General features: G+C 37.4%; 1 protein-coding gene across 2 annotated transcripts in view; it reads right to left on the bottom strand.

Annotated features, from left to right (window-relative positions):
• Positions 1-18,555, bottom strand: part of LOC131027329 (anaphase-promoting complex subunit 5) — a 213,210-nt gene that overhangs the window by 72,309 nt on the left and 122,346 nt on the right. For both annotated transcript variants that reach the window (XM_057957347.2, XM_057957346.2), the window contains exons 11-12: positions 8,338-8,415; positions 7,985-8,202 (exon numbers count right to left, since the gene is read on the bottom strand). In XM_057957347.2, the coding sequence (XP_057813330.2) occupies positions 7,985-8,202; positions 8,338-8,415 (296 nt within the window). The remainder of the gene's footprint in view (positions 1-7,984; positions 8,203-8,337; positions 8,416-18,555) is intronic.

The raw sequence follows: 18,555 nt of genomic DNA on the forward strand, positions 1-18,555 counted from the left end.
AGAACATGTCAAAGAACTTGAAGGGTGGCGAACTTGATAAGAAGAACGTTGGCTTGAGGAGATTACGTTGAGGCCACATAACGTCAATTTTGCCTAGGCGAATCCTTTTTATTTTTGCATTCTAGAGTTAGCTCTCGATTTGAGGTATGGCGATTTGGTTTTATTGTTTTATTCGTTAATCGTCATAATCTAAATTTTGAAATTTTGAATTTTGAATTCCTAGCTCAATCGTTTTATTTTAGGAAATGATAACTCAAAGACTTATCATGAGGTTTCCTAAAGAATTTATCTCTCTAATCCATGTTATTCACTGCAAAATCTAGTTCTCATTATGAAATGTTGTGTAGGTATGGCAACCCCGAAGGTGGGAGCATCCACCAGTCGTTCAGCTCTCATGAAAGAAGATCAGAAGACCGAAGAAGTGGAGACCAAGATCGTGTCGAAGTGGAGCCACATTGGAGATACAAACTTAGGCAACTTCAGCACGAAGAAGTTTCGAGAGATCCCTTACATTGGCAAGCCATCGCCTGTCGCCCGGAGAATAATAGAGAGTGGCATCATTAAGGCGGCCGGCTTTCCTCCAGCTGTTCAGTGCCATGAGTTGATGATCGAATGTGCTCGTCACTATGATCCACAGTCCAGGACGATCGTGTCCAAAGAGGGAAACACTTTGGCGTACCTTTCAGAGGAAGCTATAAGTGAAGCTTTCCATCTTCCAGAGCACAGGGACATGATATACAAGAGCATAGAAGGAGCCAGATCAATGTACGAAGATGATCCAGATGCTTGCCTAGGCATAATTAACAAGAACTGGCTACTCAAAAGTCGTCCCCGTCTAAGCAAGATCCCGAACACACCGCACAGGATTGATTTCCAGGAGGAGTACAGAGATTTAATTACCATGCTCAACTGAGTTACAGGAGCCCCTCATGCCTTCTATTTTGAGAAGTGGATGTTTTACTTCATCCAGGTGATTGTTCAAGGGAAAGGTACCATACATTGGGCTAGGATGATTAGCCATTGCTTGGACGTACAGTTGAGGAGACTCAAGGCTACTAAGTCCTTCCACATGAGTTCTTACGTCATCTATGCCTTGATTAGGAGTTTTGAGTACGCAGGACTACCTCACAGAGGAGTGATTGGAAGAGGACCCGGTGAGGTCAGAGCTTGTGATTCCTATGCCTACTTGCATCATCCGCCAGGGAGCAACTATAAGTTGGTTAATGATACTTTCACGATGAACATCACCAGGACGTTACAAGGTGGAATTCACAACCGGTTATCTCAGGATGCCCAGGAATTCATAAAGAGGTACGGTGCTTGGTTCATTCAGTTTCCCAAGTTCACTTATATTAGAGTGCATGGATGTCCTTTACCTCCATACATGTTGCCGAGATATCCGACAAACAAAATTGTGTTACTTGAAGTAACAAGACAGTTGGCAGCATATGTGAAGGCATTCAGACACAGACATCAGAATGGAGTTCCAGTACCCATCATTTTGGGCAATTCAGTTGAGGTATGTCCTAATGCTTTAGCCATGGATGACGCAGAGAAGGAGTTAGCCTTGTATTCTTTTTCATCTTTTGCTTTGAGAGAAAGCTTTGATTCACATGGACATTTAGAGGAGACAGTCGGCAGGAAGTTTAGACATGAGTATCAGATTGAAGATTTTATGATGAATCTCTTAGATGATCTTGAAGTGAAACGGAAAATGCATTCTAGATTGCCTTTGGATTTCATCAGGAAATGCAGGATTTACAGAGTGGCCGACCAAGCTCAGGATAGTGGCAGACATATCCAGTCTTCCTATGATCGAGAAAACAAAACAATAAGGTTAGATTGGAATGAGCCCGAGGTCGTGGATTTAGATGCTTTGATGGTACCAGTCTTGTCTTGTACTCGCAGATGGGTTGACGTTCAGCATCAGAAGTTGAGAGAACAAGGCATAGCTATGACTTTCACTTTGGAAGAGAAACCAGCCGAAGGTGGAGCTAGTGTGAGTGAAGGCAATCCTAATCCTAGAAATTCAGGTGAAGGAAACCTTCGATGTGCCAGTGAGGGCAATCTCCATCCAAGAGGTTCGAAGAGGAAAGAGAGACTTGGAAAGGGAGAATCTTCCAAGAGGAAACAAGAGGCTAACAGAGATCGATCATCCGGTACTTCTTCTAGACCTGAGAAGAGAACAATTCAAGTGGAAGAATCCATGGAATCTATGGTACAGAACGACAGGCAGGAAGGAGGACAGGCACAGCAAGGGTCACCAGATGGATCTCTCCAGGACTATGAGTTAGGAGAAGATAATGAAATGACATCTCCTCCCAGGGAAGAAGAAGTGATACATAAAGAAATACAAGTTCAAGAGACAAGATCGAATATCCCAGATTGGTTGAAGGAAAGATTAACTAAGGTGATCGTAGTAGAGGACGAGGACAATGCAATTGATTTAGAGAGCCTTGTTGGACGCTCACACGAAGTAACAGAGAAGAAGAAGGCTACCAAGATGTCCAAGATGATTCGAGATGAGACTGGATCCAGAAAACTGCAGATAGCTACACCGGCAGTAGACAAATATGAAGGTGAGATCCTAGCAGAGGAATATGATATACAGACTTTTGAGTTAGGACCATCTACAGCAGAGCAGACTTTAGATGATGCTACTGACTCATTTGAGGCATTGAAAGACAAGCTTAGAGAAGAAATGGAGAAGAATAGAAAGCTTGAGAGAGAGGTCGGTGCATGGAGGACGTATTTCAGTCACATCAATGAACCTTTGGGACGTCAGGATCCAGCTAGATCACCAGTGCAAGCACTTCCACTTCAATCAATCAATGAGGCAGAAAGATTCAGGAACATGGTCCAACGTACAAGTAATTGGATGGATAGATCTCATACAGTGGCCATAGAATTTGTAACAAGGATGATGAAGATTATTCATCAAGCTATCCAAGTTCTTGAGATAATCCACAATTTGATGATAACAGTAGCTGCATTTGCCCATACCAAGGACGTTATCATTCCTGTCTTGAAAGTAATAAGACATACTTCAAGGAAGATTTTAGCGCAGGAGAAGATCTTGGAGGGAGAATCTCACAGTTTGTTTCATTGGTCAACCTTACTCCATATGAAGAGTGTTTTCTTTGAAGACATCAGTACTAGATGTGGCCAAGTTGAGGAGGTGATCAATCCGATCCAGGACAGAGTATTTGAGGTACTTCGTACCATTCTTGGCAGAAGGATCGAGGTCGAGACAGATGTGGATATGCAGGGACTAGAGGATAGAATCAAGATCATCTTTTGCAAGGACGCAAATGTTACAGATGAGCAATATGATCAGATGTTTGCCACCATACTCCTGATTGAAAGAACGAAAGAACTTGAAGCTTCATGGGACGCAGCTCACCTAGATGCATTTGATCAAGTCATCCACTTGGAAGAGAGTATGAAGAATCTTCCCGAGATTCCAATTGCAGAAATCGAAGGAATCGTGACAAGATTCATTGCATATGCCAAAAAAGAACATTGGAAAGGGAATAAGATTCTAGATGAAAGGTTGTTATAGATGACATGGCATCTTATTTGTCATTGGTTTATGTCTCCTAGGTTTTTGTGCCAAATTTAATATTTGGCTATGCATTTAATATTGTTCAGTAAAAAGGAGGCCATTTGTAACAAACCCTAATTAGGGTTTAGGTGTCATGATCTTGACCGTTGATCTACTTTCAATCTGGACCTTTCATTGTAACTGGGGATGCTATTTATACCCCCATTTTTCATTTCATTTGATAATAGTTAATAGTCAATAGTTGATGTAATAGAGAAGAGAGATTAGAGTTAGAAGCAATTTTATTTTGTAGCAAGATTGAGTTTTGAAGAGAGAAATTCAAGCAAATTGTTGTACATGATGATTTGGAAATCAATGAAATATTGAAGTTATGGTGTTTCATTGCAACTTTCTTAAGTTATCTTCATGGTTGTTTGATTTACTTGAATCATGCTCAATCAAAGTAGCTTGTTAATTTGAAGGACATAGTGTGAGACTTGATTTTTGGTAGGATTCGTAATCCAAACCACTAGCTTCTTGCTGATTGTAGGAACGCCTTGCGTGGTCGACTGGAGAATACTTTGAGTCCCTTAATCTTCAATCATTATTGTATCTTGGATATGTACCTTCGTGGTAGTGTCCATGATCTTTGATGCATTGAATATCATTTTATTACCTTAGAAGATCGCACTAATTTCAATTGAGTTGTTATCTTATGGCAATATTGAAGTTGGTTGAATCTCGCCAAGTCTTGTCCATACTAAATCATTCATAGGGTTAGACTAGATTAGACCTCTTTCAAACCCTACTCTTTTGTTATTTTTGAAAAGCTTCTTAGTTTAGTAAAATCTTGAGCTTTCGGAATACGTAAGGCCCCTTGGAGGAAACAGCAAATCACATCATACCACTGGAAGCTTGTCCACACGTAGAGACCCTACTAAAAGAACCTTGGAGTCTACCTAACTGATCCTTTGTGCGAATCTTCAGCAGTTAGAGACTATTTTCTCAAGAGAGGATAAGATGCCTATTGGTATTTTATTCTGTGTATGATGGTGTACAAAATACACGTCAACAGGTTTCCAGGCAAGGAAGCACTCCAGAAGGACACGATTCCTACACAAAACCCTACATGCCTTCACGGCATGAAATAAACACAGCACTGGCCAAGACACTCCCGGGTGTAGGTTGTACCCCGAGTTGGACACACACTGCATGCCCCTTCTCCAATGCCCAATGCCCAACCACCAGACCTTAACTATCCCCTCTCTTGTGCTCCTTTCAATTTATCTTTCTCTTGTATTTTTCTCCTTCTCTGGGTATAATCTCCATACCCTCCCCCATTCTCTATTAATTTACGGGTTTTAATAATACCCCAAGGGTGATTGCAAAACTCACACCCTTTCATTATAATAATATTTATTAATTACTTTGATTTATATATTATCTTATTACAAATTCTTTCACCGGAAAAAGTCTCATAACATGTATGCTTCCAGTTTCCACCTTGTTGCACTTGATGTTGAAGTCAAGCCAGCTAGTGACCATGAAAGTTGCCAGTGCCAGTGGCAATGTTTGCGGTTCTAATCTACTGGTAACTATATCATTTAATATGGATGGTGTTGATGATATTTTTGAAGACCCATATGATGATTCTTGACCAGTGATGGCTAATTGTTAATGCTTGACATTATTTTGCCTTTATTTTAATATATAATATATTTCATGATATTCAAGTTTGACTAATTGATACCGTAATATCTTTTATTTGTTATGCAGCTTTTCTTTATTATACAATATCGGATGCAATGTGCAGTTTTCTGAACTTAATTATTACTATAAATATATACGTATTTCTAATTTTTATATGTTTTTGTATGGACAAATCACCCCCCTTCCCCCCCCCCCCCCCCCAAGCAAAAAAAAATTGACCAAACCAACAAATCTAACCCCCAAAATCGAACACGAACCCAAACTCAAACCAATAGTAGGACTGGTAACTTAGTTGTTAATTATTTTTAAAGAATATTGGTGAAAGTTTTAAAGGTTAAACCCCAATGATTATGATTTTAGCATTTAACCATAACCATTAGGATTTTCAATAGCAAGCCATATAGGCCAACCAATAGGGTTTCATCAATAAGTATGGCTTAAAGATAAGAGTTTTGAACATTTAATCCTAACCAAAAGATTTTTGATGGTTAGATCCCTCGATTTTACTTTATGCTTTTATTAGCTAAATTTTAAACCAAATGTTAATGATCTTATATTATTTTTAGTTTAGGGAGAGGTCTAGCGTTTCTTTTAAGTCTAAATTTATACTAATATCAATGGATAACAATTAACACTAAACTACTTTTTTAGTTTCTGGTTAGAGTTGGGGATTCCTTCGAATATTTTATTATGTATTAATCCTAACCATGAACCCTAAATAATTTTAGTCTCTAGGATTAGGGTTAAGGATTTTTTAATTTTTAGTATGCATTAATTCTAACTTTCAACCCCAAATTGTTTTGGTTTAAGATTAGGGTTTAGGTTTTTTATGTTAGTATGTACTAATCCTAACCCTAAGCTCTAATTTTTTTCTTAGCATTGAAGTTGGGGATTTTTTTAATTTTAGTATGTACTAAATTTTAACCCTAACTCTAAATGTAAACCCTAAATTTTTGGTTTAGGTTAGTGATTTCTTTATTTTCAGTAACTCTAAGACTGTTGATGATTTTTTAAAAAAAAAAAAATTCTCTACAAGTAGGGTTTAGATTTCATGGTTTTCAAGTAACCCTATTGGCTTCTTTTTGTTTTATTTTGCAATTTTCTGCTGCTCCAATCAGTTTGGAGAAAGTACATTTTGCAAAAGAGACAATGCAAGCTCTCAGTCATTGATTCTCATGATGCTCAACCAAGCCATCCCATCCACTAGAGGCTAGCTATCTTAGCTAAATCTATGAAGTCTAAAGTTAAACGAACAATAATAACACACAGGTGCACTAATTCCACAAGAGAGCAACAAATCTAATAGCTCTCACTGCCACAATCTATCTGAGGGAGACAAAGACAGGTACGCATTTAACCTTATGTATTTGGTGCAGTTACTTTCAAATTATGTGCCTAATTTTGCTGGCTTGATTAATTAGATTTGATTTCTTGTTCTAGCTGTCGGAATCGTTTGTTGTTGCACCAAAATCTCAAACTATCAACGCCCAATACAAATGTCAGATTTAACCCAACCCACAAGAGGCGGTTAAGTCGTGTCACAAGTCCCCAAGGAGGTGCTGACCACCAAGTCAACAATCTCCCCCTTAGAACCGACTGACCCTTCAGCACCCACTGAAGGGAGATTCGAACCTGTGACCCAAGGATCTGATACCAATTGTTGGAATCATTTGCCATTGCGCCAAAAGCTTGAACTATCAATGCCCGATACAAACACCAGATTTAACCCAACCCACAGGAGGCGGTTAAGCCATGTCATGAGTCCCCAAGGAGGTGCTGACCACCAAGTCAACACTAGCTCAGATACTTGTTAGATTCCTATACCCAGGCCACCCTAGGTGTGAAGACTATCAGGTCCATCCTACAACCTCCAATAAATCATGATGGGTTATCATAGATAGGTGCCAGGTATACTCAATTATTAATAACCACAGCCTGTCTGTCACAATCTTAAGACATTACACCTACTCCAGAAAACCAAGAAATTCAGTGTTGCTTGAAAAATTCTATAAAATATATTTTAAAAAAAAAAATCAATCTAAACAACAGGTTTGAACTTGAACTAGATGCACATCAGTTAAGAAATGTCTCCATCTTATTCAAGTGAATACCAACTATTCTACAGTAATCCAGTACAGGCTGGAGAACCTGCTCCTAGGATAAAACCCAAGATGAGCCAAAGCTATTGCTGATTGTAACAACCACAAGCCAGATTTTGATTTAATGCACTATGCACTCTTATGAACATACAGAATGCCCTTGCCACAAAGCATCAAAGACAGAAAGCGCTGTATCTTTGTTTCAGAAAAATCCACCAAATTAAAATGTAAAAGACATCCCAGACGCTACCTTCCTCCAGTACTATTTTAGACCTTTTTGTTCTTGTTACTGATCTGAAAATAATTGTACAGTACACAAACAGAGACTATGGATTGACAACGCTTTCTGTTTGCTTGTTTTGAAAAATGACCATGTTTCACAAAATAATCAGTCTAAAAAAGAAATCCCAACTCCAAACAAACTATATGTTCCATAGCAAAACACATGAGTGTTTTATAGGTGAGTTAGAGCTCACAACACAATATGATGTGGCTTTGTTTCTGATAGTGTGACCAGATTATGACAATTCGCAAACAATAGAACCACAACATAATACAGAACAGGCATCTAGAATGGAAAACGAGGTTACATGCAGGTCATCAAAAAGCTAAAGGAAACTGCATTCCTCACCTCCCATACATTTCCCATGAGGTGGACCGAAGCAAGAAAGAATTGCCAACCAGCTGCAATATAGATCGAGAAATGGGACCGCGTATTTTTGAAATATCCCCCATTATTAATGATGATCCTGTATTTTTCACAGATAAATTGCTTAAAGTGCCTCCAGTTATTAAAGACATTGGATCTATCCCTGATTCACTAAAAGCGTAGCAGCTTAACCTCAAGTCCTGCCATCATGATAACATAAACAATTCAAGCTATTTATATACATAAAAATATAAAGCAAATTGGATATGTTGAATGGTAATACAAATAGATAAGGCAAAGACACTGTAAATGACAAATAAAGCCAAACAAATTACCTTGCAAACATCAACAGGATACGTTCTCAGTTTTGTCGAAACCTTTAACCCAAATGAAATTGGTGACCTTTGTACATGCTGTCATTAAATAAAAACAAAAAATTCTTAGGCTAATATCTTTGTTTTTCATGAGTAGTCACTTTTTTTAATTTAAAAGTTGAAATCGATGCTCCAATTACTTACATGATACTTTATTATGGTAGAGTGTATGTTCAAAATCATAAAGCTGTGCATATATTTTTATCAAGGGAAAAGCTAATTTGCAATTACAAGTGAATGTACATACTCCCGATTACATAGTTGCATTTCTACAATCCAGTTGACTACATTAGAAAAATTATTCCAACCACAATAAATTTTAAACTGCAAGGTACCAAGCATTTTAGATTTCTAATGGCAGATACACTTGCCCTTCTTATCTGGTTCCCAAAACAGCAGAAACTGAAATGTCCCAAGTACCTCTTTACCGATTTTCTTTTATCCAAGGATGCATTTGGAGTCATTATTGGGATCATCTTTTGCCCACCACCCAATCTTTAAATATTATTAGGCAGATTGTGATGAAAAACACAATGTAAGAAAAGGAGACTACTCTAGGCTCAACAACTATCAGTTACAAGAATTCAAGTTAGCCTCTATTCAAAGCAATTTCTGATGATAGTGAAATTCTAGATTATTATTATGAAAAAAGAAAAAGAAACTTTATACAAGGTCCATCCCTAAGGTGAATTGGTCTCTTAAAGATTTCAAGACAATTGAAGAAAGAACAAAGAAAGTAGTCCAAAGAAGCTTGACATGTCTCAACTTAAGGATTAAAGACCCCAATCCACCTAAAGATGAATCTTCTAAAGGGATGAAGAAGAAAGAGAAGGGACAACAGAACCAAAGTTAGCATAACCTCCACCTATTACTCAAGCAGCAAAGTCGCTAACGATCAGGCCAGTAAATACAAAAGATTTGTGAGACGAATTTAAAGAGGAAGCACAGAAGTTAGAAATGAAGTAAAACCCCGAGATTAAAATTGTATTCTCTAGCAAAAATCAACAAGAGAAAGGTTCCTCATTTGCACAAAAAATGGAAAGAAATATTTTGAGATAGGATCAAAACATTTAAAGGATGGCAAAACAAATTGCCAGTCGCAGTGTGGTGACAGGCACAAGTACAGGGACGGAATTTTGGTATGGCAGTATGGAAATTTTTTTCCCTGGGTACACGTACAAGTTCAGCTATATATATTTACAAAAAATTATGAAATATAAAAACAATGATACTCATAATTGCCAATAGAAAAAATATTTAAATATCTCATAATTTGCAAATATGTAATACTCATAAATTCATAATTCAATGATTTGTCAAATGTCAATACACAATGAAAATTACAATCAATATTTAATAATCATCATATGTAATGTCCCCTTTCTAGCACATGTTGTGTGAGGTTGTCGTTAGCCTATTTCTCCATGGTCCCATAGGCTAACTAGGAGATTTAAGGAATCTTGAGGTTATTTGGCCTGGACAGTTTCAGTTGCAAGGAATTCTGAGGTGTTTTGGTGTGTTTTTGGGATACTTGCTATTTATAGTAAGTTAGTTGGGTCAGGGTTTGGATCGACAGAGAACTCATGAATAATATCTTGTTGATGATAGTGTTGATTTTGATAGGAGATTTTAATAATCGCTTGCGATTATTAATTTATTTAACAATCAAGTTAAGTTATAAAGTTAAATTAAATATCTCTTTATTAATGTGGGAACTTAAGTAAAGGGAAAAGTTATTTGAAAATTAAAAGTCCCCTTTCACTAAAAGTACTTGGAAACTATTCTATTAAAAAGAAAAGTATATCTATTTATCCCACATTCGCTGGAAAAGTGTGTGAGCTCTCCCAAAAAAGTTATAGAGGACTCTTAAGAGTTCATTTTCAGCATGCTTGGTTTAATATTTTCTCCTAGAGAATTTGGGAGCTTCTAGCTTTCAGTTTCAGGCCCTAGGACGGAAACCCTTGGGTTCTTTGGATTGGACGTAAACCCAATTCCATTTAATGGTGGATATACCCGATACACTTCAGAATTCACATTGTGCTTCAATGATCAGTTTGAGGAGTTATTTGGGCTTCAAGAGTTTAATTATACAAGTTGGCATTGGAGGAGATAACTTATTTATGCTGAAGAGTTTCATTTACAAATTCATGAAGATTTGCAGGCAGATGTAAATCTGTGAGCTTCTTGGAGATTTATTTGAAGATTTAATGATTTTTGGATGCATGCTATAGTAATCCGTACTTGCTATAGTACCTGTATTTGCTACAGCACCCTCTGCTACAGTGTCTGTATTGCTACAGTGTCGCGCTACAGCACTGGGGTTTAATTTGTTGTTTATGAAGGCCATTTACTTCCTGTTACAAACCTGTTTGAGAGGAAGTTGCTGAAGGTCATCCTCCCTTTGCTGGTCATACCAATCTGTACTAACTGGGACTTTGTGTGAGTTATATTGGGTTGAGGAGGTGCCGTACATGCCCAGAACCAGCTGAAGTTGCATCGAACAGGTCTGGAACTCCATTCTAGGTGCCGTACAGGTCTGGAAACAGCAGCAAGATACCGTGCAGGCCTGAGAAAAGGTGAGATGAGGTGCTGTACAAGTCTGCAGCCAGTATTGTGTGACATAATTGCATGGTGAAGGGCTGTACCAGGTTTGAATTGTGACTGGGACAGTGAAATTGGTATGTTTCTTCATAGTAGTTGATGGTTGAGCAATGTATGTCATTCCATTGTAATCATTGAAGAATGTATGACAATATGTTTCAGACTTGGAGTATAAGTCGATTATCTATAATGGTGTTTGTAATTTAATGGGTGCAATATAGAGTTTGGTTTCATTGTATTTGTGATTATTAGTATTGTGGAGTGTGTTGGTTGTTTTCAATATTTATTCACATTGCAAGACAAAACCAAAACAACAAACACATATTGGGCTGCAATGACAGAAAACTTAAAGAAATCAGACTTAAGGTGAATATATGCCAAGTGTTTGACAAAATGTCAAACAACCAAAACTGAAAAATTAAGAGCAAAGGGACGGGTTCTTACATCATAATACTCTTCATCAAAAGCATCAAAGTCAACATTTGGTTCAAAGAACTCACAACCAGTTGAATTTGCATACAACATTTACAATTACAAATATAATTTATTTATTATAGATTATAATATATAGCAGCAAAAAAAATGAGTAGGTTATAAAATAAAAAGATGCATACTTTAGAGAGAACGTTAAGTGCAAAAAACTACAAATAAATAAGCCTTGGCCATGTATGTACAACCATTCATAAGCATCTTTTCTGCAGTTGTCTTGAAGAGCGCAAAACTCATGATTATTTAAAGATAGTAAATGGTCAAACTCACTCAAGACAACACTTTATACATCTAAATTTGGGAATATTCTTCTTACTGTAGTCTTGTAGCCAACAACAACCTCTCCATCCCTATATGGTGCCACTATCGGTGGCAAGGAAAGTATCTTTTTGCTATACCATTTTTGAGACAAAGCAAATGCTATGAAATGTAAGGATGTGGTCATCTTGATCCAATAGTCAACAATGATCCTTTGCATTGACTTGAAAAATGTTTCTACTCAATCATCAAATCATGGTCCTTGGCTTCTATTATGGTCCTTGTTTTTTTAACCATGGAGTCCATGCCATCATAAATTCCACACAAACATGGGTGATATGTATCAACATACCTAATCACATAGATGAGGAGCTCCAAATAATCTAAACATATTCCACATAAGCCCACCAATCATCTTCTAGGATAAATGCTTTGACATTTTGGGCTCTCTTTGTACTTGATTGCCAATATACACTCCAATGATTGTTGATAATTATATTGCTCAATGCATCTCACACTTTCATTGTTTGTGTGAATAAGGTAGTGGACCTAGTAAAGGTCTTGTAGCTAGTGTTTCACTAGTTCCTAGTAGAAGACTTATTCGCATTACTAAAGTTTACTTAGGTCCTAGGTGTTGTTTCTAGAAGTCTTTGTTTTCTCGATAAGAAACATCTTATGTTATCTTTATGACCTTTATTTACTTCTAGGTACCAATGACATTTAGTAATTTCATTTGTTGAGGTACTTGTCTCATTGTATAGGATTAAGACACATGTCAACATCCTATCTAATCCTACCTCTCACCTTGCCTTTATAAGAAAGGCATCTTATTGTATATTTCATATTCAATCAATCATTTCATGCATCCTTATTATGCAAGATATCCTCACCATTCTCTCTTGTGGAAGTTGTTTTGGTCTTGCAGGGATTTTGGGGGTGTTGAAGAGTCACCAATCAGCTTCTACATAGTATCAAATCTCTAGTGTTGTCGATTCCTTCCCAGAATTTAAGAGTTTTCATCCGACTTGAAGAATGTTCTAGGTGCATCTTGGGGTTTCAAGGACCTCACGATTGTTAATGTGTTTTTTTATGCACATACGAACACAGAATAAAATACCAAGGTATCTTATCCTCTCTTGAACAAAGTCTCTCAAATGCTATGCTTCGCGATCAAATGAGACAACTCCAAGGTTATGAAATGTCAAGTCTTGACTCATGGATAAGCTCAATGGTTGATGTGATATTGCTGCAATCACAAGGGGACTTACGTTGTACATGAATGCTTGAATACTTGGACGTTTTTGGAAGGTGGGATTAACTCATCTAACAAAGAAATATCAAAAGGAAAGGGTTTAGAGAGTCTAATCTACTCCTAGGGACAATTAAAACAATGGATGGTGGTTTGATAGACAAATTCCACCAAACGTAACTTGGCTTTGCCAAGACAAGCAACAACTACACCAAGTTAGTGCGATCTTCTAAGAAGTCTAAGGATTTTCATATTGAGGATCATTCATTCAAATACCCAATACTGGCGCAACTTGAGCAAACATCCACAATTGAAATTAGCAACCATAATCATAAGGTTCGGGCTAACTTTGCACAATAGCTTACAATCAGCAAACTACCAAAAGTATGAACACTTAAGGAATTCATCAAATACCATTGCACTTCTCCATCATGATCAATGAACTTCATCTAAACTATGAGGTTAAAGAAGAAAAAACCATGCAACATGTAAAAAGAATGCCACAAGCCACCATAACTTCAAAGAAAGTAGTGTATCCATTTACAAGCGTTGGCAACAATTTCTGCCTTTTCTCCACCTCTTTTCTAACTTCTAATGATCTAACTACTAACTATCTTCAACTCTTCTACTGCTAGCTATTCTCCTATTCTCCTAACATTAACCTTTACAAATGAAAGAGTTGAGCCTTATATAGACTTCTCATTACAATGCATGCCTCAAATTGATTCAAGATCAATGGCCAAGATCGAAAGATAGAAACCCTAATTAGGGTTTGTTACAACCACCATTACATTGACCAATGAGAGATGAGGGTAAGTAAGGTAAATAATATTTCACGCATTGCCACATGTCACTTATTCTCTCCTTGAATGAACGTTGACTTGGTACCCTTTGATTGAACGAACAACGATTGGAATGCCAACTTAGCTTGCCTTATAGATTTGATTAACTTGTCCTTTTACCTCGAACAATATCATCCTCATGTTTGAAAATTTTTCCCAATCTCAGAATCTTGAAATATTTCCTTCCTTGGCACTCTTTGATATTGAAGTTCCTTGATGTAGTTCCTAATTTCTTGAAGTGAAATCCTTTGTGCTGATGTCTTGAACTTGCTTTCCTTCATTTGTTCACCATCAAGGTGAAGTCTTCTTCATGTTTGATCTAGTCCACATCTTTGTTTTTGAAATCTGTCTTGAAATCCTCTTCCAATCCTTGAAATGTTGATCTTCCCATTCGCAATTGTTGCCTTGAAGTGTTGAGCCATTGGTATCCCTGCAAGTTGCATCCTCTTTCACCTCAAGCCTTGATCATCGTGGTTTCCTTCCTCGTAGAAAACCTGCAAAACAAACAAACATTGAATCAAACACCCATGTGATAAACTTTATTTCAACCTTGAAGGGAAATCCATCCTCATATGGACAGATCAATTCTTAAAACATATGCATTATCCCTGTCCATTCTTCACCCAGTGGAAATTTGATGCCTATCTGGACAACTTTGTTATTGATCTTCATTTGAATTGTTTCGGCCCTTCCTTTGTAATTCCCCCCTCAAGTGGAAATCCGACCCTCAGCGGGACTCATTGTCTTTGAAAATTTTGTTTGATTCGATCACCATTTGATGGAGTGGAAATTCGAACCCCATCAAGACACTTCAATGTTCCTCACTTTGTCCTCAAATAATCTTCCAGAATCAATTAAGGTCCTGATTTCAAATTGTTTTCAGACCTGTAAGCTCATGAAAATCAGAAATTCAACATTAGGTATCACATATTCTGGAAAATACAAGTGATTTGATCAAAATTTGGAAAATTTGTCCCCAAAAAACCTGATTTTCAGACTTAAGATAAGTCTAATTGCAATAAATAAGTCTGAGACACCCCTGTAAACTTAGAAAATGGCAGGTTTGATGCAATCTCAGGTCTGATTTCTGAGTTTAAAGTCTGAGGACACCCCTGGAAATGGTTGATTTTGGTGCTAGAAAGTTGTCTCAGATTTGATTTTCTGAGTACCAAGTCTGAAGACACCCTGGTATAATCAGAAAATGATTGATTTGAAACTTTAAAAAGTATACCCAGGTCTGAATGCACTCCGAAAATGATGTATTAAAGTCTGATTCTTTGATTTCTAAGTCTAAATACACCTTTCCAAGGTTTGGAAATGGCCTCCAAAAGTCTGAATACATGACAATGGAAATCGGTGGCTGGAAGTGGTCACAGCCATGTCACACATTCACATTTGGATTATCTCACCCTTCCAAGCTCAAAAATGGCCAAGTTTGGGCATAACTATGTGGCTGGTAATGAAAAATAAGTTTGAAGACAAAGCTGGAAATGAAGCTTCAAATTGTAACAGCAATGGACTCCAACATTTGAGCCCAAAACCCCCTCAGATTTGACGTTAAAATAAAATCACCTAAGTGTGAGGAAGGCTGGAAATGAAACATAAGTCTGAAAATGTGATGTTCCAGCGATAGACCAGCAATGGTGTCCAAGAAATGATGTCTAAATCCTCCCAGCCATGGCACCAAATTCAGATTTGAATGCAGTCACAGCTCCTTATCAACAATGGCGCCCAAAGAATGTCCCCAAAATTGCCCAAATGTGGGACAATCAGCCACACACAAGATTGTGGCTCTCCTAATAATGGCGGCACCAAGCATGCAAATCGCCCAAGTCACCAATGGCGCCCCAATCAGCAATGCAAATCTGAAAACAATCCTTCAACAATGATGTCAAAGGACACTTGGGCAAAAAAATCGCCCAGCTGGAACCTCCAATCAGCCTCCAATGGCGTCTTCAATCAGTCACAACAAGGCAAAAATAATAATATTATATTGCTGGTTGGGCATACTTATACTAGTTTTACCACACAAGCAATGTGGGATAAAACTTGCCCTTTTATACAGCCTGGGAAAAATCGATATGCCTTGGGATAATTTATTTATCATTAAATAATTGTTGCTAATCATTAAATAATTATGTCAAGGCAAAAATAATTAAATTTAAGCACACTTGTCATTAAAATCATCCTCATTCATTAAATTTGAGCCAGTTGGGGAAAATCGATCCATGTTTGGACAACATTTTGCATTAAAATTCTTCATAACTCATCACAACTAGCATTTGGGGAAAATCGATCCCCATTTGGACACTTAGAATTCACAATTTCATTCACTTTGTCCGGAAAAATCCACTTTGGGGAAAAACGTGGGTCATCTGGATACCCAATTCTTTCATTTTAGTCCATAAAACTCATTTTGGGGAAAATCGATTCCCATCTGGATAATCATCTGCATTCATTTCTTTGAATTTGCTCATAAACTGGTTTTGGGAAAAAACGATCCCCATCAGGATAAGGAATTTTATCCACATTTAAGTTCATCATTCATTCCTGGGGAAATTCACACCTTATCAGGAAAATTTCCAACACTTAGTCAAATTTTGGGCCTTCCAGTGGAAAAACACGGTCCATCAAGACAATTATCAAGATACCTGGGAAAAACGCCCCTCATCAAGAAAATGAGAGGGGAAAATCATGACCCATTTGAAAAAAATCCTTTTATGCCTTAAAAAATCAAGAAAAAACGTCCTACATTGGGAAAACTCACTTTTAGACCTTGATTTCATGTTTTCCATCAGGACTTTGATGATTTTTGCACCACTAAGTATACAGCCATGTCAATTTTCATCATTATGCATCAGGACTTAGTCCATTTTAACTAAATTTGAGCTGGAAAATAGGGATCTATTGTGACCTTTTCACACATCGCCCCATTGCTAACGGGGACCCCCTCTTTTTCGGCTTCCTACGTTGTTAGGTTAGGGTTTTGGCTGCTTAGTGGACAATTTTGTGTTTCCCGTGCCCGAGTCTCAGAGTTTTGATCATGCCTAGTGGCATTTAGGGTTTTTTTGACGTTATAGGATCAAGTTGCAAACGTTGATATTTTAATGATCCTAAATTTTGTCTAAGTGTTAACCTTCTTGAGCATTAACGTGTTTTTAAACACGCGCATCAATGATTTTAAAGTGCCAAGTATTCCCAGACCTTTTGGAGTTGTTTTCTCGCTCCTAGGTATTATTTAAATTGATTTCGCACTTTATCCCGATAATTTCCTAGTGTTTCACTCAATTTTTTGGAAAATTTGTCTAGGTCTAGTCTAATTTTGAAGTTTCTAAGCGATTTTGAGTGGTTAAAATGCCAAATTCCTAAGGAAAATCCATATTTCAAGGGTTAGAAGGTCAAATTTCATGCTAGAGGTGCTTTTCCCCTCAAATTCCAGACTACCCACCCTTTTCCCCCACTCAAAATCCACACTACACATGGGTTTCCCCTGAAATCCATACTGGCTATGATTTTCCACCACCGTTTATCCATGCCTGGGTCATTTTTCCCCTAGAAGTGCTAAAATTTGGCTAAGTGTCAGGATTTTTCCAGACTGCCATCGATTTTCCACCAAGAATGCGGACAATGTTAAGGATGATTCCATGCCTGGACCGATTTTCCACCAAGTTGTTTTGTGACAAGTTAATGCGGATTTTTGTGTAGACTCTCAGTCCATACCCAGGTCGATTTTCCACTGAGAGCAATTTGATGAGTTTCAAGTCCGGATTTTCATTCAGACTAAGGTTGAATTACCACCAAGGAGTGTTTTTTTGCAAATGAAGTGAATTTTTGTGTGGATTCCTTGTCCATGCCCCCCATCGATTTTCCCCTGGCTTGTTTTATGTACATTTTGATGAAATTTTGCATGGATTTTTATCCAAGCTAAGATCGATTTTCCCTTGTGGGGAATTTTTGAAGTTTTAAATGATTTTTAATGGGATTTTTTAATCCCTACCCATATCGATTTTCTCCAGAGGCTCAATTTTGACTTAAAATTGAAATATTTAATAAGAGAGCCCCATTTTAAATGTTTTTAAATGATGATTGATGATTATTTAAAATTTTAAAAACAAAATTAAATAGCTTGCAATAAGCATTTAATGTTTTTACCCTTCTAGAAGCAAGTTGGTTTTTACCAAACAAGTATATAAGCAAGTGTTTTATCCCACATTGCTTGTGTGGTGAAAGTGAGAGGCAAAAGCAAGTATAAGAGAGAAGTCTCCAGCAATATTTTATTATTAAATCTGCCAGGTGTCAACATGAAAGGCAATTTTTCTCTCTTATTGGCGAATTTTGGCTAAGTGTTGAAGTGAAGTGTTGGATTGAGGATCTCTTTCCTCCTCCATTTTTTCCATCTTCGCAATCCTTTCAATTGCTGCCATTGAAGATCATTTCCAAATTTTTCGATTTTTCCCAAGTTTGGCGATTTTTGGTAGAAATTGGCAATTTTGTTGAGGGAGGTGATTTTTAGTGTTTGAAAGCTTTGGCGATTTTATTCTCCATTGTTGCTTGCTGTTCCAGACCTCTATTGTTGCAGATTCGAGCAACATTGAAGACATTTTCAGAATTTTTAGAAATGGCGCCATGGCTGGAAAAGTTCGATTTTTAGTTGGAGCTTACTTTGGTGGATTCCATGCATGTTTGATGCCACCTTTGCCTCCCTACTTGCTGTCATTTGCTTCAGATCTGAGTTTGCTT

This window comes from Cryptomeria japonica, chromosome 3 (genome assembly GCF_030272615.1).
Source record: "Cryptomeria japonica chromosome 3, Sugi_1.0, whole genome shotgun sequence".
Classification (NCBI taxonomy): Eukaryota; Viridiplantae; Streptophyta; class Pinopsida; order Cupressales; family Cupressaceae; genus Cryptomeria; species Cryptomeria japonica.